At 55.7% G+C, this 19,144-nt stretch overlaps 10 protein-coding genes across 12 annotated transcripts; 5 read left to right on the forward strand and 5 right to left on the reverse strand.

Annotated features, from left to right (window-relative positions):
* Positions 1-42: 42 nt before the first annotated feature.
* H310_02218 (hypothetical protein) lies at positions 43-792 on the forward strand. The gene has a single exon (XM_008865658.1). The coding sequence runs from the start codon at positions 75-77 to the stop codon at positions 726-728; it is 654 nt and encodes a 217-aa protein (XP_008863880.1). The 5' UTR covers positions 43-74; the 3' UTR covers positions 729-792.
* Positions 793-1,072: 280 nt separating this feature from the next.
* Positions 1,073-2,542, reverse strand: H310_02219. Of its 2 annotated transcripts, XM_008865659.1 has the most exons (3): positions 1,515-2,542; positions 1,335-1,468; positions 1,073-1,288 (listed from the first exon to the last, which is right to left on the reverse strand). In XM_008865659.1, exons 1-3 carry the CDS (start codon positions 2,525-2,527, stop codon positions 1,221-1,223), a joined length of 1,215 nt encoding a protein of 404 aa, XP_008863881.1. In that variant the 5' UTR covers positions 2,528-2,542; the 3' UTR covers positions 1,073-1,220. The 2 variants fall into 2 exon arrangements, with proteins under 2 accessions (XP_008863881.1, XP_008863882.1); XM_008865660.1 differs by having other exon boundaries at positions 1,335-2,542.
* Positions 2,543-2,673: 131 nt separating this feature from the next.
* H310_02220 lies at positions 2,674-6,163 on the reverse strand (the record flags this gene model as incomplete). 2 transcript variants are annotated; one of them, XM_008865661.1, is made up of 9 exons in its annotated part: positions 2,674-2,969; positions 3,032-4,365; positions 4,425-4,747; positions 4,799-5,260; positions 5,315-5,482; positions 5,538-5,661; positions 5,716-5,882; positions 5,962-6,065; positions 6,108-6,163. In XM_008865661.1, the coding sequence occupies 9 exons, from the start codon at positions 6,161-6,163 to the stop codon at positions 2,780-2,782; spliced, it is 2,928 nt and encodes a 975-aa protein (XP_008863883.1). In that variant the 3' UTR covers positions 2,674-2,779. The 2 variants fall into 2 exon arrangements, with proteins under 2 accessions (XP_008863883.1, XP_008863884.1); XM_008865662.1 differs by lacking the exons at positions 5,538-5,661; positions 5,716-5,882; positions 5,962-6,065; positions 6,108-6,163 and having other exon boundaries at positions 5,315-5,525.
* Positions 6,164-6,871: 708 nt separating this feature from the next.
* Positions 6,872-11,115, forward strand: H310_02221 (hypothetical protein). The gene is made up of 3 exons (XM_008865663.1): positions 6,872-8,702; positions 8,744-9,293; positions 9,339-11,115. The coding sequence occupies exons 1-3, from the start codon at positions 6,919-6,921 to the stop codon at positions 9,411-9,413; spliced, it is 2,409 nt and encodes an 802-aa protein (XP_008863885.1). The 5' UTR covers positions 6,872-6,918; the 3' UTR covers positions 9,414-11,115.
* On the reverse strand, positions 9,324-11,062 carry H310_02222 (hypothetical protein). The gene has a single exon (XM_008865664.1). It carries the CDS (start codon positions 10,998-11,000, stop codon positions 9,735-9,737), a length of 1,266 nt encoding a protein of 421 aa, XP_008863886.1. The 5' UTR covers positions 11,001-11,062; the 3' UTR covers positions 9,324-9,734.
* Positions 11,116-12,788: 1,673 nt separating the features above from the next.
* H310_02223 (hypothetical protein) lies at positions 12,789-15,556 on the reverse strand. The gene is made up of 3 exons (XM_008865665.1): positions 15,237-15,556; positions 13,453-15,190; positions 12,789-13,396 (listed from the first exon to the last, which is right to left on the reverse strand). The coding sequence occupies exons 1-3, from the start codon at positions 15,491-15,493 to the stop codon at positions 13,280-13,282; spliced, it is 2,112 nt and encodes a 703-aa protein (XP_008863887.1). The 5' UTR covers positions 15,494-15,556; the 3' UTR covers positions 12,789-13,279.
* On the forward strand, positions 12,810-13,447 carry H310_02224 (hypothetical protein). Its single transcript, XM_008865666.1, has one exon. It carries the CDS (start codon positions 12,847-12,849, stop codon positions 13,222-13,224), a length of 378 nt encoding a protein of 125 aa, XP_008863888.1. The 5' UTR covers positions 12,810-12,846; the 3' UTR covers positions 13,225-13,447.
* Positions 15,557-15,837: 281 nt separating the features above from the next.
* H310_02225 (hypothetical protein) lies at positions 15,838-16,378 on the forward strand. Its single transcript, XM_008865667.1, has one exon. It carries the CDS (start codon positions 15,901-15,903, stop codon positions 16,333-16,335), a length of 435 nt encoding a protein of 144 aa, XP_008863889.1. The 5' UTR covers positions 15,838-15,900; the 3' UTR covers positions 16,336-16,378.
* Positions 16,379-16,530: 152 nt separating this feature from the next.
* Positions 16,531-17,967, forward strand: H310_02226 (hypothetical protein). The gene is made up of 6 exons (XM_008865668.1): positions 16,531-16,575; positions 16,638-16,715; positions 16,776-16,874; positions 16,927-17,006; positions 17,057-17,678; positions 17,748-17,967. The coding sequence occupies exons 2-6, from the start codon at positions 16,638-16,640 to the stop codon at positions 17,877-17,879; spliced, it is 1,011 nt and encodes a 336-aa protein (XP_008863890.1). The 5' UTR covers positions 16,531-16,575; the 3' UTR covers positions 17,880-17,967.
* Positions 17,848-19,144, reverse strand: H310_02227 (hypothetical protein). The gene has a single exon (XM_008865669.1). It carries the CDS (start codon positions 19,120-19,122, stop codon positions 18,142-18,144), a length of 981 nt encoding a protein of 326 aa, XP_008863891.1. The 5' UTR covers positions 19,123-19,144; the 3' UTR covers positions 17,848-18,141.

A 19,144-nucleotide genomic window follows, 5' to 3' on the forward strand; every position in this document is an offset into this window, starting at 1 on the left:
TATAGAGGAATATTAATTCCCACAGTTTTTGGTTGGGTTTTCGAATTATCCCGAGCTGTGGACACCGCAATCCCATGGCTGCCGCCGCCGTCCATGCGCGGATTCAAAGCCAGGCGACTTCCATCCTGCAGTTCTGGTTCGGTACCGCCTATCCACTCAACATCCAGATGCGGCAGATGTGGTTCATGAAAGAGGCTGCAATCGACGAAAGGATTCGGGATGCATTTGGTGCCTTGGTATCCGACATTCTCGATGCTGATTCCTCTGCCCTCCTTCCACTATTGCATGAAAGCCAGGCCGACGTCAAGGTTGCGACCGTGTTGTGCTTGGATCAATTCACACGAAATATCTATCGTGACCAGCCCGATGCATTCAGCGGGGATCGCGTCACGCAAAAGTTTGTGATGGACACCGTCGATTCCCCTAGTGCGATGCGTCAAATCAAACAGCTTCACGCCTTGGCACAGGGATTTTTCTTTATGCCACTCATGCATAGCGAAGAGGCGCACGTCCATGATGTAGCACAGCGAGTGTACAACGACCTGGTGGCGGAAAGCGTCGCGAACCCTGCCTTGCATGCCACCCTGACCAACTTTGCCAAGTTCGAGCTGGATCACAAAGTCATCATTGATCGCTTTGGTCGATACCCCCACCGGAACGCCATACTCGGCCGCGAAAGCACTCCCGAAGAAATCGCGTTCCTGCAGCAGCCCAATTCGAGCTTTTAACTCGAGTAACATTGGAGTATCACAGGTATTAGTGTGGACCACACTAATTCTGAATCAGCAGACATGGTGCCCTCTCCACACAGTTACTCCATCGACCAACACTAATTCAGAATCCACACTATACTCCAATCCACACTAAATGTGATTATCGGTGTCATCACAAGTTTTTCAATTCAGGAAGATCGTCGACCACGTCTGCATAATGCCGTTGGCGGACAGCAGTCGCGTGGGGGCTCGTGAAACTTCGGGCAATCATTGGGGCTCTGTGGAGTTCCTGGGACGATGGAGGATTTTACGTCATTGCCAAAACCGGACGAGATGGACAACAACGTAGAGAATGAATTGACGACAAAACTGGAGGTGTCATGAAAAAAAACATCCCAGATAAAAAACTATATAGTGAGAAAACATGCAAATACATATATATTTAATCCATTCTCGTGCACACTTCGCATGATGTAGGCACAGCCATAGCGGGTTGTCGAGACTACTTTAGAGCACGGCGGGTTCTGGCATTGCTCCTTCGTTAACAGCCGTGCCGTCTGGCTTGGTCTCGTTCGCTATGATACACAAACGTTACTCGAGGAAGTCGACTCCACATCAAACCTCGCTCTTGAGCGCGAATGGCGCTGGCGGCGACGAAATCTTCTTGGCTAGTGTCCGCTTGCTCTTGGAGCGTGTCCATGTCTGGCTTTAATAGGGCAGACAGTGGAAGGGTCAAGAGGTAATCAAATTCTCGCCTACGGTGCCAGCGTTAAGCTTGTTGTCGACGGCAACGCAACGTACTCGTTCTCGAAATGGTCAAACCCGCGCTGTCGCAAATCCTTGACAACGTCCTTGCGATCCCGCCGCCCGAGCTTGATCTTGCCGTCCGCAAGCGCGTTGATAAACAGCACTTGGTTCATGAGCTTGGTGTTGAGCTGTTCCATGGCACAGAGGCAATGCGTCTTGACGCAATGGTCGCAGTCGGCGCACTTGGGCTCCCCTTCGCACGAACACCCGTCCGATTCGGCGGGCGGGCAGTCGCAGTGGCGGGCGATACAGTTTTGACAAATCTCGCACTTCTTGCGGTGGCACGCACACGCTTTGCGTTTTTTGGCGACGCTCGGAGGCGGCAGTCGCACTTGTTCCGTGTCGTCTCCAGCCCGAGTCGTGTCTGGCTGCTCGTCTTCGTGCTCGTCGACGTCTTCACCGCCGTCCGATGCTTCGGCATTTCTTCCGTCACACTTGCAATGACGAGTGAGGCAGTTGCGACAGGTTTCGCACTTCTTGCGATGACACGTGCAACCGCGGATCGAAGATGGCGCGAGGCGCTTCGTGGAGGTGCGCTTTCGGGGCTTACCGGTGACTGCTTCGTCCTTCACTGCGACTGATGCACCTGTAGGCTCTTCTTCTTTGGTCGGTTCGTCGTCGAACGTCGCAGTTTTCGCCCGCTTTGTCCTGCCACTCTTTTTGCAGGTGCAGTGGCGTTCCATGCAGCTCAGACACGTGGGGCATTTCTTCTTGTGGCATTTGCATGGTTTTTGGTAAAGGGTGTCTGGGAGGACGCGGAGGCGACCGACCGAGTCCGAGACGTCCGGCATGGTTTTGAAGGGCTGGGGGCCTTTCATCGGAACGTCTGGGGCAAGCAAGGCGTGGACGAACGAACCCGAGCCCACCATCCTCGACGCGGTGGCGTCAGCTGAGATGAGGAGATTCGTTTCAGTTAAGTACTTGCGCCAATTCACCGCAGACGTCTCGGGTGCGGCGGCGATCGTGGCACCCCCCTCGTCGGGGGCGTCTTTCCTCTTCACGCTCATCCCCCGTCGATCAGGTTCAAAAATGGGATTTCGGCCGAAGTATTGTTTCAACCAATCACAAGCCGCGAAGGGTGGTCTCTCCTGATTGGCTGCTCGAGAGGGCGAAGCCATCTGGACGAATGGACACCACATGGGCAACGAAATTGCCGCGAACGACGACGTGCGGTGCGGGTGGTTGGCGACGTTAATTGAGGAGCCGCCTCGCATACGTATGCGCGGGCGTTATAGGGGCTTAAGTGATGTTTATCATGGTCAAGATCGAGGTCGCGTGCGGTCCGGTCGTTCGGGTGGCGTCCTCTCCACAACGTCGTGAGAGCGTTTCCGACCAGTGCTCTTGCCGGTGCTGCGTGCAATCGAACCCTTGGTGTAGTGTTGACGATGTGGAGGCGCAGCTTGCATGAATCTTGACACAGGCAGCGACAACAGATACTCAAAATCGCCCCTACATGCGTTCGTTCCATCAGACATGGGCGAGGGATCTCGTCGACGGCGTGGACGTCGTACTCGTGCGGGTCGAAGTTGAGGGCGCGGAGGGTTTCGTGGACATCGTGTCGCGATCGGTTGAACAGCTTGACGGTTCGATCTTGGACTGCTTGGATGAATCGCAATTCGTTATCCCGTCGAGCGAGCAATGTCAACGCCGTCGTCGTATGGGAGGCTGGGCCGCACGAGCAATGCGTGGCAAAGCAGTTCTGGCACACTGGACATTTGGGAAGGCTGCAGCCGCATTGGGCGGGGCACGTGCAGTCGAACTTGATGCAGTTGAAGCAACTCGTACATCGCTGAAACGATGCAGGACAGGCACATGTCGACAACGTTGTTGGAGTGGACCTGGGCTGGTCGTCGTCTTGCTCCGACGAGCTGCTGTCTATCGGCATGGCAGCATCCGATCGGCGCGACGACGCGTTGTGGGGCGTCTTTGGAGGAAGGACTGGAATCGGCTCGGTCGTATCAAACCAACCGTCGTCGTCGTCTATCTCGACAATTGGCGGACTTGCCCTGGCGGTGGATTTGGGAAGAGGGGACGGCGTTTTCGCGGCAAAAAACCTGGACGAGGTTCGTGTCGCATGGGTTGGAGGCGTCGCTGATGAATGGCGCGTGGTGGGTTTGGGTGGGAGCTCGACGGGCTGCGATGTTTCCCACAAGTCCAAGTCATCGGGGGGCATGGGAAGCGGCAGGGCACGAGGTGCTTTCTTCCTCTGGATGGGTGCCACGGACTCGCTTGATTTGTGGGACGAAGCTGACCGGGACCGTAGTTTTGTTGGCAGACGAAGTGGGAGTGACGCCATCCACTCGTCAAAGTCAGGGGGAGGCGCCGCGGCGGAATCCGTCGGCTGCCGCGAGGACGAAGTGCGCATGGTGGACGGCGTGTTGGGACCTTTCAATGTGGCCGTCGTGGTGTGGGGTGCCTTGGACTTTTGGGTTTTCTGCGTCGAGCACGTACACGCGGGCTTCTTGCACTCTTGGCAGGAGATCTTACACACCGCGTCATCGTCATCGCCGCCGTCGCCGCGACGCATTGGATTACATTTGCATTGCTTGTCTTGGCATTTTGCGCACGCCGCGGCACGCTGCCCCCTTGGTGGGGTGAGAAACGAGTTGCTGGATATCGCGACCCCACGACGATTCCGAGAACGAGGCGACAGTGACGAGTCCGACCGACTGGTGGAAAGAGCCACCGACGCTCTGGACGTGGTGCTGTCAGCAACAAATGCATTCAAGAACTGTGCCGCTGCTTGTTGGGACAGACGGGGAGGGTGTGGCGGCGGTGTTTGTGCCTTGGCCGCGAAAGTCGTCGCGCTTGTCGTGGGCTCTTGTGGCCGTCGAGAGGAAGAGCTCTACCGTGCGAATCGCATGCGCGCGTTGAAAAGATGCAAGGGGGAGGGCGGCAACCAACCTGTTTCAAACGCAAGTCGGCCTCGAGGGCATCTAGGATCGGCCCAACCGTGGCCGCTGTGAGACCAGTGAACCATCCACACGACGCGCCCTCCAGTGGCGGCGCCGTGCCCACCGACGCAGCTGTCATGTCTCGAAGTTGCGCGATCGCTTGGAACAGGCCGCAGTTTTCCCACGGCGACATGGACCGCTGCTTCTTGACTCGACGCGAGTACATGTACATGGCCGGCCAAATCCAAAACTTGAGCACGTGGCCAAGGGTGTCGATGGCTTGATCGGAGAACTCTGCGACGGTCGCCACAAGCGGCCAGTCGGTGGCATACTCTAGATTGCAAAAAAGGGCTCGACGTGGTTGCGCCGTGCTGCATGTCGTACCTGTGTGCGTCGCCAGCAATTGGTGGTACTGCAAGAGGTGAAGTTGCGCTGGCAGGGTAAACCCATGCAGGAAGAATCCGGAGAAAATGACGCACGTCGCGGAGGATGTATCGTCGTGGAGGACGTTGGAAGCCCACATCCACCCTGGCGGGATGAAGAGTGTATCGTTCGGGCGCATCTCGACGCGGTGGCATCCGTGCATGCCGTTCCCCAGAAATAGAAGCGTGAACCGCGACGCGTGGTGCTTTTCATTTCCGGCAAAGTGTGCCAGGTTGTCCGGCGATGGAGGGATCAGGAACACAGTCAGTGAAAGGCCACGGCCGATCGAGATCCACGACGACGTGCCCCATGGACTCATGCGAAAGTCGCGGTACGACGCCATGCCTTGAATGCACGCAAACGTGTTGGGGTTGAGAAGGCCCGTCGGGTTGAGTTGATGGAACCAGTCAATGTCTCGCACCACTACAACCCATGTTTGATACACGACTGCCGAACCAAAGACCTGGCCATCCGTACTTGGTGGAGCCTTGAATTGGCGCTCCAACGGTGTGTCCGCGATCGGGAATTCCACCAGCGACCGCCGGAACCGATTGTCGCGGCAGACGAGCTCCAAGTCGTCTTGATTGCATGGCTGTAGCGTGGAGGTGTTGGAGTGGCCGACGCGAACTGGTAAACTGCCATCGGCTGGACGACCGACAGAAGAATGCAAGTGGGAATGCATGGAAAGCGAATGTCGTACCCACAAGAGATGGAATATCTTTCGGCGTGATGGGGTCGTCGGGAATGACCATACCGGGGATCTTTCCTTGCACGAAAATGGGATCGCGGAATCCGTTGCATTGCACCATCGCCGACATGATGGCCTACCAGGAATGCGCTTCGATCAGTGTGCTTCGTCCTCATGATGGGCTGGGCACCTCTGGAGCGGCATGTCGGATGGCCACGTTTGGAAACGTTGCATTGCGCAAGAACAGTCGGAAATCGTCGAGGGAGTTGCCGTGCTCGACCACTGCTGCATACCATGCTGCTGAATCCATCGCGTTCATTCCTGGCAGTACGAGCACTTGGGATGGAGGGTCGATGTCTAAGTCCAAGCGTGAGATGGAAATGCGTACGTTACTATGAGAAATGGAGATACTGGGCGTGGAGAAGCACCGACGTACATGTACGTCCCCGGCCTTTCGCCGTGCAGTCGGGGCATGCATATTGGCAGATCCGAAGGGCCTCCTCTTCCTGGACGTCAGCGCAATCGGCATGCACATAGCGGCTGCAATAGGAGCATAAAACATCATAACCTAAGGCATCGCACGCTTGGTCGCAGACACGGCAGCCGGGCACCGATCCCGTGGTCTGTGCCACCACCATGGCACTAGGTAGCAATCGAGTGCCGCACTCGGCGCACCTAATCCTTCCATCTGATTGGTTGAAAGTTTTTTCATGTTTATGTGATTGGTTGCTTCATTTCATTCTGAGATATGATTGGTTGATTCGTGAACAACAACTTGCTTCCAACAACCGCGCTTGCTGCCACCAAGAAAGAGCCTATTCATCCTGGGGCAGGAATGCCTGGCGTCTCAAGTGTGACCTCTGTCGAGGCTGCATCGAGTTACTCAAGGTACGAGTTGCGCGTAGGAAGGATTTGCCCTTCTGATCGCTACGGTTGGAAAAGTAGTCGAGCAACCCCAAGTGTCAGAGGCAACAGTCCCAACGTCCTTCGACGTGCTTGCAATGGTACCACACAAACCGTTGTGGTCAAGCTGATGATGGTACCTCACGTGAGGATGGGCTCCTGCACGTAATATGCGTCGTCGTGGACGCCATCATAGCGGTCTTACACCCCTGAGGTCCAGGGGCCAGGAGGACAGCGGGCTCCTTCGCGGCGCATGCGGCAATGTATGATGGATATTGAATGCGCCGCCGCCTTCGCCGTGGGGGGGGTCATTCAAAATTTAATGAGTATACTGTCATGCACGTATAAAGGAATTTATCGGCGACGGGTCGACGTTTTTAAAATATGTGGGGCCCCCCTACCCAAAGTGGAGTAATCGAGAGGATGTTTCTGCATCTTCCCAGGAGAAAACAGTTGTGAAACGCCCTCGATCGAGCGCAGCCCCACTAGCATGAACGACTCGCTGCTGGATGAACTCGAGAAGGCCGATGTCCATCGACATGATGTCTATGACCCCAACGCGTCGTACCAACCGTTGCTGGAGGAGCACAACGCCGAGAGCGATGCAACTGCACTGAAGAATCAACGTTCGCGGTCTGCAGAAGATGCGGAAGCGTTGTGGGCCGAGTTGCACAGCCATCCTCCTCAGGACCGCACTCGAGAGTCTCCATCGAGTGCGTTTAAGTTTCGATCGCAATTGGCGCAACTGACGAGCAACATTCGCCCTCCTACGGCGTCACCTCAGTTCCACAGCACAAGTGCGCGAGGAAGCCACGGAGGCGCCAACAGAAGTCCCAACACCCATCCCGTCCGCCGAAATTTTTCGTCTCCTCACTCCACAACTCCTGCATCTCATACGAGCGTCGACGTACGTCGACACCTGAAGCTCCCATCGTTGGCCGACGTCAAGAACAACTGGCTGCTCACCTCTCGCGGCCGCCACGTCCCTGACGAGTTTGGCCATGTCGAGAACGTGGATGCGTTTTTGATTGCGCTGTACAACTACTACTACCACAACGGGATGTCTTGCTACATTGGGAAGGAGGGTGTGCAGCTACTCAACTTACTCTTCACCGTGTGCATGTCGTCGTTCTTGATGGGTTGCATTCAATGGCGCGAACTTGCGACGTGTCCGTCGAGTCCCAACGGGTGCAAGCGTCCATTGTCGGACTTTGTCACGTGGCAATTTGAGGGCCACTGGACGTCGACCGTCGTGCTCTTTTACTTTTTGATCTTCTTTGCATTCTGGATCACGCGAGTCGTCGCGTTTATCTCGAACGCTCGCGACGCGTACGACATGCACGGGTTCGTGGTGGAAAAACTTCGTATCGACGCGCGGCATATCCAAACGATAACGTGGAACGAAGTGGTCGACCGCGTTGTCGCGCTCCTTCCGCCGTCCGCCGACCAGTCCAAGCCGCTCAAGCCCACGCCATTTCAATCGTCGTACCAGCTCCAAATCGACCCGACGCAATTGGGCACGCCCCTCGCCATGGCCCGCCGCATCATGCGGAAAGACAACTTTATGATTGCATTCATGAACGCTCCAGTCTTCCATACGGCGCTGCCCGTCCCATCATGGTTGCCGCTGTCGTCGCACGCCGTCTTTAGCCGCAACATGGAATTCAACCTGCAGCTGTGCATCTTGGACCCGATGTTCGACCCGATTGCTGGCGGTAGCTTGCGCGCGCTCTCGGCAGACGACCTAAAGAAGCGGTTGATGGCGGTCGGGATGGTCAACTTGCTCCTGACGCCATTTCTCCTCCTCTTTCGCGCGATTCAATTTTTCCTCCTCGGTGCCCAAGAATGGTCGGTGAATCGAGCGTCGTACTTGAGCTCGCGTCGGTGGAGTCCGCTCGCAATGTGGACGTTCCGCGAGTACAATGAACTCCCTCACGTGTTTGACGCGCGCATCGAAAAGGCCGCGCCGCTGGCGGAAGCATACCTGGCGCTATTTCCGTCGGGGCTGGTGTCGATCGTTGCGAGCGGGGTCGCGTTCTTTGCGGGGTCGATCATGGCGGTGCTCATCTTCATGAGTCTGGTCGAAGAGTCGATTGTGCTCGAGGTCGAAGTTGGCAGTCGCCAGTTGATTTGGTACTTTACGATCGCGAGCGGTGTGTTTGCGCTCGCCCGGAGCTTCCAGTCGCCGTCGCGCTTCCTCGCCACCGAGTCGTGCGAAGACGCGATGACGCGACTCGCGGCGGAAACCCACCACTTTCCGTCGGCGTGGAAGGGGTACGGAACTCCCTCTCGCCTGGCTGACTTGTAGGTTGTAGACAATGCCACACGTTTGCGACGCGGGACGCGTTGCTCGCCCTTTTTCCGTACAAGACGGTGCTGTTCCTGGAGGAATGCCTGATTGTGCTGCTGACGCCGTTTGTGCTGTGCGTGTCCCTCCCCGACGCCGCACCCGAAATCGTCCGGTTTATCGAGGACCACACGGTGACGGTGCCCGACGTCGGCGCGGTGTGCCGGTTTGCCGAGTTTGACTTCAAGGCGGACGGCGGAGAAGCCAAGATGGAGAGTTCATTTATGAACTTTAAGCGCCACCATCCGTCATGGCATGGACCGCAGGAAGGCGAGGACCTCGTGAACGAAATCACTCGATTCCGCGGCCAAGAGCTGGAAAAATCGCTCCGCCTCGGCGACACACTCGGTGGCCCGGACGCACTGCTGTCCAGAACCATGATGATGGGTGACAGTATGTTTCATAGCACGGCATTTGGTGGGGGGCAGTTGTCGCAGTCGCAGCAACTCATGCAGTCGCATGCGATTCACATGGCGCTGAACGGTCCGCAGTCGAGCGAGTACTACTGGCTGCAAAAGGTGACATGATCTCGACCTGACAGGTGTTGGCTCATGTGCACATAGTATCACGACCGTCCGAGTCATCCGTTCCATGAGGACGAAGCCAAGGAAGACATGCAAGCGTCGCTGACGATGTAGAGATTGGATGGAAAGAGGAAGCGGTCGAGTGCATGAGGTATTGACATGGTGCACCAAACGTCCGATAAGAAACAAGTGAGTGAATTTGACAACGATCGCGTGGTGGCCACCATGTCGAAAACGAATGGACGAGAGCACGTTTCATGATGGTACATCGATCATTCGGCCCCTGTCCGCGTGTGTAAGCTGTCGCGGCTTCAACACCGCCACGATATGACTATCGGGCGAAGTGCGCTTGGCCATGGCTAGTTTCTATAAGTCAAGGTTGTTAAATTCACACACTGCTACCGTGGGGCACTGGATTCCGTCGACGAGATGTCTTCACCGGGTCAGGACAGACGACACAGTCGTGGGAATGTTATAAACGTCCAAGTCCTTGAGCGAGTTGATTGTGCCGTTGAGGATGATGAACGACCCGACGATTTGCGTCGTTCGAATGCTGAGTCCCTTGGGGAAGACGAAGGCTAAAGTGGTGGCAACCAGTCGTCGTGCTTGAGGAGACGTAATGTTGGCGGGCACACGGGCATTCGCGTGCTCAATGAGATCGTTCATGTGACGGCCATACGTCTTTTGCGGGTTCATCAACTTGAGCGTAGACAAGTTGTGCGGCACGTGCGAGAAGTACCCAGCGAACACACCGGCGACCATACTCCCCAGAGCGTTCTTCAATATGGGTTGCGAGTCGTCCAGAGGAATGCGCTCTTCGCAGTAGTCGGACAATTGATTGAGACCCACACCAAAGATGATTTCACGCACGGCACGGGGAGCCCACCCCCGGATCCATCGCGTCGCCAATGGCTCGGGGTTCATGTGACCAGCATTGCATGCTTCCAGCATACTGCTCACAGGCGTCATGATGATACCAGGTGCAACAGCTTTGGCGACGCGAATGTAACCTGGGTTTTCGTACGTTTCGTCGTCAATGTTCTTTTCGAGGTAATGTCGAATGCCCTTGAATCCATTGATATAAGCGACACGAGTTGGAATTTGCACGCCCATGTTCGGAAACAACGTTGCCGGAGCTTGTCCCGTCAGTCTGGCGTTCAAGAACGAGTTCAGTGCACTGCGGTAGAAGGATTCCACACTTGCGGCAACGGAAGTGGCAAAGATGGGGGTGGGTTTTGCATGTTGTTCAAGCAAGGGAGTGTTGAGAAGATTTATGTGGCGGCGGACTTCTCTGTTGAGCGAGTACATGACGTCTGTAGCAATTTCAGGATCGGTGAGGAGTTGAGACAGCGATTGCGAGGTCAACGAATACCCAAGAACAGGGGTGACACACTTGGCCGTTGCGGCCGCGGCGTCTTCGCGCAGGGCATGGTTGCTTCCCAACGCCATACCGGGTGTGACTTCGCCCCACGAGTGGACTTGTCCGTTGATATCTTTCATCTCCGCAACTGTGCCTCGGGCGACAACAATCAATTTCGTTTGCGGCGATCCTTGATGAAACAACACGCTGCCTTTTGGGTGCGTTTCCGCGACTGCACGCGCACACAATTTACGTAAGGCTCGTTCATTGCAATACGCAAACATGCGCACTGTACTGATCTTGTGCACGCAGTCCTGTTGTTGTTCTTGCGTCAAGGTCATGTCGTCCGTCGATCGTCGTAGTCGCGCGCGCCAAGATGTACCTGCTGTGGGGTGCGTCGTGTATTCCAAACTGGCGCTGGATCCGCGGGCTTCCAAAACATCCACCAGAATTTCCACCAATCACAGCACTCGACGTAAAGTCACGGTTCACCTTTGGGTTGAACACACGAGCCAATCAGACGCGGCAGCGGCATTTTCACACGCTGGTCGCCGCGGCGTCGCGACGAGGGCGGCAGGGTTGCGCAATCGGGGATATGGACGACACAAGGACAACTTGGAAAATGCGGGTAAGCGACAATGTGACCGCTGTGTTTGACAAGCGCGGCGGAAGTCTCTACTCGGCAAGAGGCATGCCAAGTGCAAGTCGTGTCTCGGCAGGTGGTTTGGTGTGTCGAAGGCTTGTTGCACACAGGTGCGTTGTACGGACGCTGATGCAGGACATCATGTGTATAGTCGCCGTCTAGGATGTGGGGACCGATGCGGCGTCAATGGTTGTGTGCATGCGACGGTCGACGAGTGTGGATGGATGTCGGCGTTCATTAGCGTTTCTGGCGTGGTGGGCTGTGTGCTAAGACCCCGCGAACGCATCGTCCATCGTGTGTCTATGAAGTCGGTCCAGGGCGATTATTTCTTCTCGGGCATATCTGAGCACGACAAGCAATGGCGTTTGTCGCAGACGGCGTCGACACATTGGAGTCCCAAGGTGTCGCCGACTACGATATTTCGTTTAAAAATTTCCCGAATCAATAGCATGAGCATGTAATTTAATTTTTGGCGGCAATACACAACGACGACGACATGGCCGCGTGAGGTGTGGCACGCCAATATGATTAGACAGCTGCGGCGGCCATACGCCAGCTGGACGCAATCGGGGCGGCATCATTGGCCCTACCGCGGCGATGGGCGGTGTGATGCAGGCGAGGTGGCGGGAGATATGCCCCCCCAACTAGCCACTGATGGACGAGAAGACTCCGAGCTGGCGGAAACAGTCACACAACCCCATCGAATCGCTCGGCCTTCCTGCGAGAGTGTTGTCGGTTCGATTGCCCGAAACAATCGACGGTGGATCCGTTTGGTTGGCAACGGGGGTGTTGGGGGCTTTCGAATGCTGGACATTTGCACGATCGCCAACCAATGTCGTTTACCCACGTCCAAGCGCATGATGTGATACAACTTGAAATGGTGAATTGGATAAATGTGCTGTCGTCAACACGATAACCAACCTCACTATTACTTAGCAGTTGAATTTATTGCAAGGGAATCGTGATACAAGCGACGTTTGCTACATTTTGCGATCACCAGCGCGCGGTGGGCGCCAACGCATAGTACCTCGAATCGTCGACTGTCCGGCGGTGTCCACTCTTTATGTGATGGGGGTGGCGACGACGACATGCGCTGCGCGACTTCCCGTGGAAGGGCTATTTGTTTCCGGGGCTGGCCACGAGCCAGCACCGCATCCCGCCGGCTCCGCCAACATGGACGTGGCGCTCCCTCGCCAACGAGTCCTGGTCAAGCGATAAGGGCACCTTGTAACACCCTTGTGCTTTCAAAAAGTCATCGAGTGCGAGAATCTGTGCCCCCATGTTGCCTCCTACGCGCTGGACCTCGTCGTCGCATTTGAGGAGGCTTACAATGCCACATTATTCCACAGCGCTCAGCCTCTCTCCCACAAAATCCTTGCCTTGGTGCAGGTGTTAGCCTGTACACAGGCCGGTCGGCCTCTCGGACGAAGCGGTGCTCTCTGCCGTGCCACAACCTAAAGAAGGATGAAATTCGTCCGGATAATTCGGATACGACATGTTCTTGTCGCTTGTGACAGCCCACTTGCCTTCTTCTCCCCGCCGCCATGTCGTCCGATGGCTATGACCCCGCCAAATCCCGCATTGCCGACGACACGTTGGCGGATTTCTTGCGCGCCCCGCTAACCGGAGTCCTCACGGAAGTCCCTGGTATCGGCCCTGCTGCCGCCAAGAACCTGGCCGCGGGCGATGACCCAGCGGACCAAATCACCAACACGTTTCAATTGATGGGCAAGTTTATGCTCCTGAAACGCAACGAAGACGGGTCGGACGAACCCATCGATTGCCGCACGCATTGCGATGCGTTTTGGCATTGGCTCAAGTCCAAGGGCATTACGTCGTACCGCAGCGGCATCGTCATGGCGATTGCGGAAAAGATGAACACGATGATCCCTGGCGTGTACGATGCATGCGACTTCAACTAAAGGGTTTTCGTCAGCCCATAACAAGACTCAATCCCGTGTTTCGACGTTATTCAAGTCACGCAGACTTGGACATGGCTTCGATCTTCATCGCTTGCTCCTTGGACAGGAGGGGATCGACTTCCATCAGAGCTTCCCACAGCGACAGCTTTCTCGGCCGATTCAATGCGACAAACTAGAGGGATGTCACGACTCGCTCCGACAAGTACTTGACTGCAGTTCTCGTCGTACCTTTTCCGCCGCATCCATCGACGTGTAGCGATATGCCATGGCCTCCCGCATGACTCGTTCCGATTCCAGACGCTTTCGTCGGATCTGCGCTTGAATGTGTTGCAATTGCTGTCTGTACATGGATGTAGAGAGCGTTGTATTGACACTGGCCATGTTGGCGTCGACGAACGACGGAACGGGTTGTGTTGGGGGCATCCGCGAATCGCACGCAGGGTGAGGCGGTGGGGGCGGCTCGAGCGACGACGATAGAGGAGGCGATGGAATGGGAGAGTCGGGAAATGTTGGAGTACCAGGACGGGCGCTTTGGGTCTCACGCAACGATCCATCGTAGGCCGTTGGCTGGTGAGGGTTCACGTCAGCTTGGATGAGCACGTGGTTACCAGTAAACTGCGTGCTCGCGTCCTTCATTTCAACTTGACCTCGCGGAGTTTGCTCGTACTCGCGAACGATCACCACTCGACGCCGTGCGGTCGTGGATGGCTGGGTCCCTAGATTGGCATGCGTGGACGGCGTCGGAAGAGAACTGGACGGCTCCGTTCTGTGGCTTTTCGAAGTTGAGTTGGGGTCCATCGCGTTCTTGGCCTCGTTTATCGTGGTGAATTCATGAGCCGTTGATGGCATCTCGTGGGGTGGAGCCGCTTTTTCTTGCAAGGACAACTGGTACGTTTGAGGAACTACCTGCATTGCAAGAGGTACTGATGGCGATGACGTGCTTGGTTTAATGTCCTGGCTTGGAATCGCCACCACCGCGTCTGCAACGGAGGCCGTCGTTGGCGCCTGAAGCAGGTCGTCCGGGGAATTGGCTTCATCGCCATCGAATTCACTGGATGTTTCGTGTGCAATAATAGCGTGGTTGTGTTCGTAGAGCACGTTGGGCTTTGTGGGGGGCCGTTCGTCGGCGAATGACTCGTCCAGGTACTTGTCATCGACAATCTTTTTCATGGCGGCGGGTGGTGGTGCTGTGGTGAAAGGACGCGATGCAACCACTGGTGGCGGAACAGTCGGCTTGGTCGGGGATTGAGATTCGGCAAATGATTCGTCCATGTACTCGTCGCCGCTTTCGGGATTTGACGTTGATGGTTTTGGCGGAGACACCTGTGGGGCTGGAACGACAGATGCGGGCTTGTCATCGTCGGAGAAATCCATCGAGTAGTTGAAAGACTGTGTCTGCACAGGCTTGGGGGTGGTTGTGCTCACGGTGGGTGTCGCAGGCTGGGGGGGCAGGGCAGCAACAGTCGGCTTGGAATCCTCTTCCCACGATTCTACTTCGTCTTCGATGTCGCTGTAGTCTTCCTCTTGGACGACTGGAGATGCTTTCTTGGCACCAAGGGAAAAATTGTCGGAAACCACCGTCTTGGTTGGAGGTACTGTGTTTTGTGGCTTGGCTGGTGGTACAGGGGGGTCGCCTTCGCTGTCGTCGATTGCTGGGTGCACTAGATACGGGGGAGTTTTCGCTGGCGCAGTACCAGCGACGATTGGGTTGTCCACAGGGAGGTCCTTCTGCGTGCTTGACGGGGTTGAAGACGGTTTTGCTTTGGCGGCGGCTGGGATGTCCGTGCTTTCGTCAAGGCCACTGAGCCCACTGATGTCCCCAACAGATTCGTCGTGACGAGCGTGTTTCGATTCAATGTCGGAAAAGTCGTCTGTCGAGCCTTCGACGGGGCGGTTCTTGGACGCTGGTGTTTTCTTGGGTGTCGGCGTGTCGCTGTTGTCATCGTCGCTGAGGTGAACCCGTGTTCTATGGCTCCCAACATGAACAATGCACATTTTGTATCAAGACGTACTTGGGAATGGCTTGCTTGGTAGAGTACTTTGACAGGAAGCTCTTGGCTTTGTCTAGTGCATTGGATGTCGACAGCACGGTAGATGGTTTGGCCGGTGGTTTCTTCGCTCGTTTCGACGGCTTTTGTGGCGACGGTGTCGACATGCCATCATTGTCTTCACTGTCGTCGTCGCTTCCGTCGTGGTACCTGGACGACGTCGGCGTCTTGATGTTCCCAGGAATTTGAATCTCAAAGTTGTACGGGTCATCGTCCGCCATGCCTGCGTGATGCCGTCCGTCAAGTCCCGTCAAAGATCCACAATACCGCTTCGAACAAGTGGCAGTTTCACAGTCGACGAACATGGTAAACACCAAACGACCGATTTACGCTCAACCTCTTGCGCAATCCATGGCCTGCGCTCCCGGTAGGGTCCACGGACAAGAATAGATTACACTACCGTGCCATGAATTGGTAAAGCGACCGAGCGAATGGTTCCAAGTGCACAACAGGGACAATTTTATATCATTAACAGGTTCTCTGGCGGCGCTCTCCGTGCGCCGACGCCCATGCAGCGCGGAAGAAGATTCAAAAGGGACGGATCCGTGAAAGGGAAATGCACGGAGATGCGACGCGCATGGCATGTTGTTTGGGCACACGAGTAACATGACCCTTGAAACATTTTGCAATGTACTCTTCTTCCCTCTGCGATGTTTATTCGTGGATGCATGCTGGAATGGGAAAGACAGCAAAGATGGATGCAAGCAACGGAAACAGACTCGACAGTCGATGTCGCATCGCGTGGAAAACCTCAGCTGGTACCCGAAAATCTTTTCCTCATACTGGAATCAGAGGTATATGTTGTTTAGTGGTATCGTCGTTGGTTTTCAAATATACAAGAGATAGAGAGATGGCGCGGGCGCCATCACCACAACATGCACGTGTTCATCAGATCATCGTAGTCTTGAAGGTTGCATCCACACCATGGTTCAGGACGATAGTTTTCGAACATCACGTGAACGGGGGGCGTACATACATGCAAGGATACAAACATGCACCATGCAGGGCTGTAACCTCAGTCACCAAAGGTGTCATCCAGTTGTCAGACATACGCTTGGATTGAAACATCACAGGTTCGTCGTCGAATCCAGCCATCGTCCGCTTCCTCGACCATTTCCAAATGACCTGATGCGCCGACGAGGAATCGTCGAAAATGACTGGTGGTCAATTCGTCGGTGTTTGATTGGTTGGTCTATACTTCTGTTTTGGTTGGCGGAAATTAGAATGGAATTCAACCAATCATACGCATTCGTACCCCCTCACCAACAGCTTTCCTACCGACACCCCAAGCCGACGCAACACGGTGTGTGCCCGCCAACGCGCGACGCAACGAGGCTGCATGAGTGATGGGAATGCAATGTGTAGATGGCATCCATCGACAAGCTTACAGCAGACGTCGAATCTCTGAAGGAGAAGCTGCTCGAGTTCCAAGAAGCTATCAAGGTACGGATGAACCTCCCAGGAGATCGCCACGACCATATTTCTCAATTGACGTCCATGCAGACCGACTTGGTCACGGAGAATGGCATGGGTTTACTCCAAGTGAAGAACCATGCCATGATGCAGTACTCGCAACTGTCGTTATACTACGCACTGCACAAGGTATACTGCGTGATCCATCGAGCAATGGAATGAAGGAAATGTGGTGGAGTAGTTGGAGTCTCCGGACACCGTCAAAGGTCACTCCGTGTTCAAAGAGCTCGTTCGTTATCGCACTATTCTCGAGCGCATTCGGTAAGATTCTCGTGAATTGCGTGGCAGTCGCGTGATGCTCTTTCGTCAAGACCGTTCGATCGCAAGTTGAAGTACCAAGTCGACAAGCTGTGCAAGATGGCAGTGTCCGATTCCAAGGACGTCGATGCCGCATTGAGCTACGCGCCGAACCCCGAAGCCATGCAGAATGACGACGTCGCGGACGGCGGGGACGACGACGATGGCGACGATGACGACTCGGCCAAGAAGGGCATCTACAAAGCTCCGCGGTTGGCATCGGTGCCGTACGAAGAGGAAGAAAAGGAAGCGGAGAAGCAGGCCAAGCGCGACGAACGCAACCGAAAACGCATGGCGAAGAGCACGATTCTGAGCGAGATCCGCGACGAATACAGCGAGCGGCCAGAGGAGGTGTACACGGGCGGGAAGACCATCGACAAGGAAACGCTTCGGGAAGAGCGCGAGAAGACCGAGTACGAAGAAAGCCGCTTTGTCCGCGTCGTGACGTCGCGCAAGGACAAGATCCGCAAACGCCAGCGCGAACGCGACGCGATCGCGGCCGACTCGATTGGGAAAATGGACAACTTTGCCGGCATCCATGACGCGTTGGGCGAGTTTGCCGGCAAGCGATTTGTGGCTGCGGCTCCACAAAAGAAGCTCGGCGGCAAGATCGGCGGTATCTTTTCCCACGTCGATGTAAGTGAATCCCGTTTTGCGATGGAGCGCTATTCATGTCGTGTAAACGTTGTTTCGTGCATTGGCTAGGCGCCTACGAAGAAGCAGAAGACCGTACGCGCATCCAGCGCAACAGCACCGTCCGCGCCATCATCAGGAGGACCGTCAGCTCCGGCCGCGACCAGTGGCGCTCCAAAGCAAAAAGTTCGGTTTAATTGGTAGACTTTTCAGCACAATCAATGCAAAAACACGGGTATATTTGGCGCAAGCGGCGTGGATCATGTGCATTGAGGCCACGCATGGTTCCCTGCGGTGCGGGAATCCCTCAAACTTCCAGGCCACCGAAGGAACGACATGGACGAGATTGCCGTGAGTGGTAGTGCTTGCACAGTCCATTAACTTACGGCACACAGATTGCATTGTCGCACTGGTCAACAGTTGAACTCGTTACGACATGCTACGTTTGCGTAGGGAGATCGAGACGTTATTCGTTCTTGTGGCCAGTCTTGACAGCCTTGTCCCAGTCTCCGCGCACAAACCACGCCGCTATCGACGCAATCGGAAACAGCAGCACGTCCAACGCTGGGTTCTTGCGAGGGGACATGCCAGCACCGAGGACGCCGAGCAAGTTGATCCCAAAGTCGCCGCAGTAGATATTGTACGTGCCATTCTTGACGTCCTTTAGGATCGATTTCGCGACCGCCTCGGGCTTGTACAGCGTGTCCGACGCCTCGATCGACTTGCACTCAGCCGGTTTGGACAACTGCTCCTCGGCGAACCCAGGGGTGTCCATGCCGCCCGGGAACGCAATGTGAATTGAAATGCCCGACGCACTCAACTCATTGCGAAGACAGTCGGCGAGACCACGGACCGCGTATTTGCTTGGAGAGTAGGCAGAGTACCCGATGTAACTCGTCATTGCACAACCCGTCGTGACAAAGCAGATCTTTCCCTGTTGACGCTGGCGCATCGTCGGCAGCACTGCGTTGACCGTGTTCAAAGTGCCAAAGAAGTTGAGGTCCATCGCCTTGCGGTGAATGCCAATCGTGTTCTTTGCACTGTACCCCATCAAAGCCTTTCCTGCACACGGAATGAGGAGGTCGATGGGACCGACTTGGGCTTGCGCCTGGGCGACGGCTCTCTCAATGGCTTCCTCTCTCGTTACGTCCGCAGTTTGGAAGAAGATGCGACCGTGGCTTGGGGAGTTCGACGTGGCCACTTCGTCCACGACCTTTTGCAAGACCTCGGCGCGACGGGCCACAATAGTGACGTCAGCACCGGCCGCCACGAGTTGGTGCGCGATGGCACGGCCTAGACCTTCGCTTCCACCAGTCACCAAGACATGCTTTCCGCGGAAGTTGAATTGGCGTCGAGGAAGGAGCGCAGTAATGATGGCCAAGGTGACAGTAGCTGCGAGCGGCACCGCCAAAACGAGGAAGGCCGGGAAGTAGGGGGTCTCGGGCATCTGGACAACAGTCTTGTGGTGG

The sequence above is a fragment of the Aphanomyces invadans genome (assembly GCF_000520115.1).
Source record: "Aphanomyces invadans strain NJM9701 unplaced genomic scaffold supercont1.3, whole genome shotgun sequence".
Taxonomy (NCBI): domain Eukaryota; phylum Oomycota; class Saprolegniomycetes; order Saprolegniales; family Verrucalvaceae; genus Aphanomyces; species Aphanomyces invadans.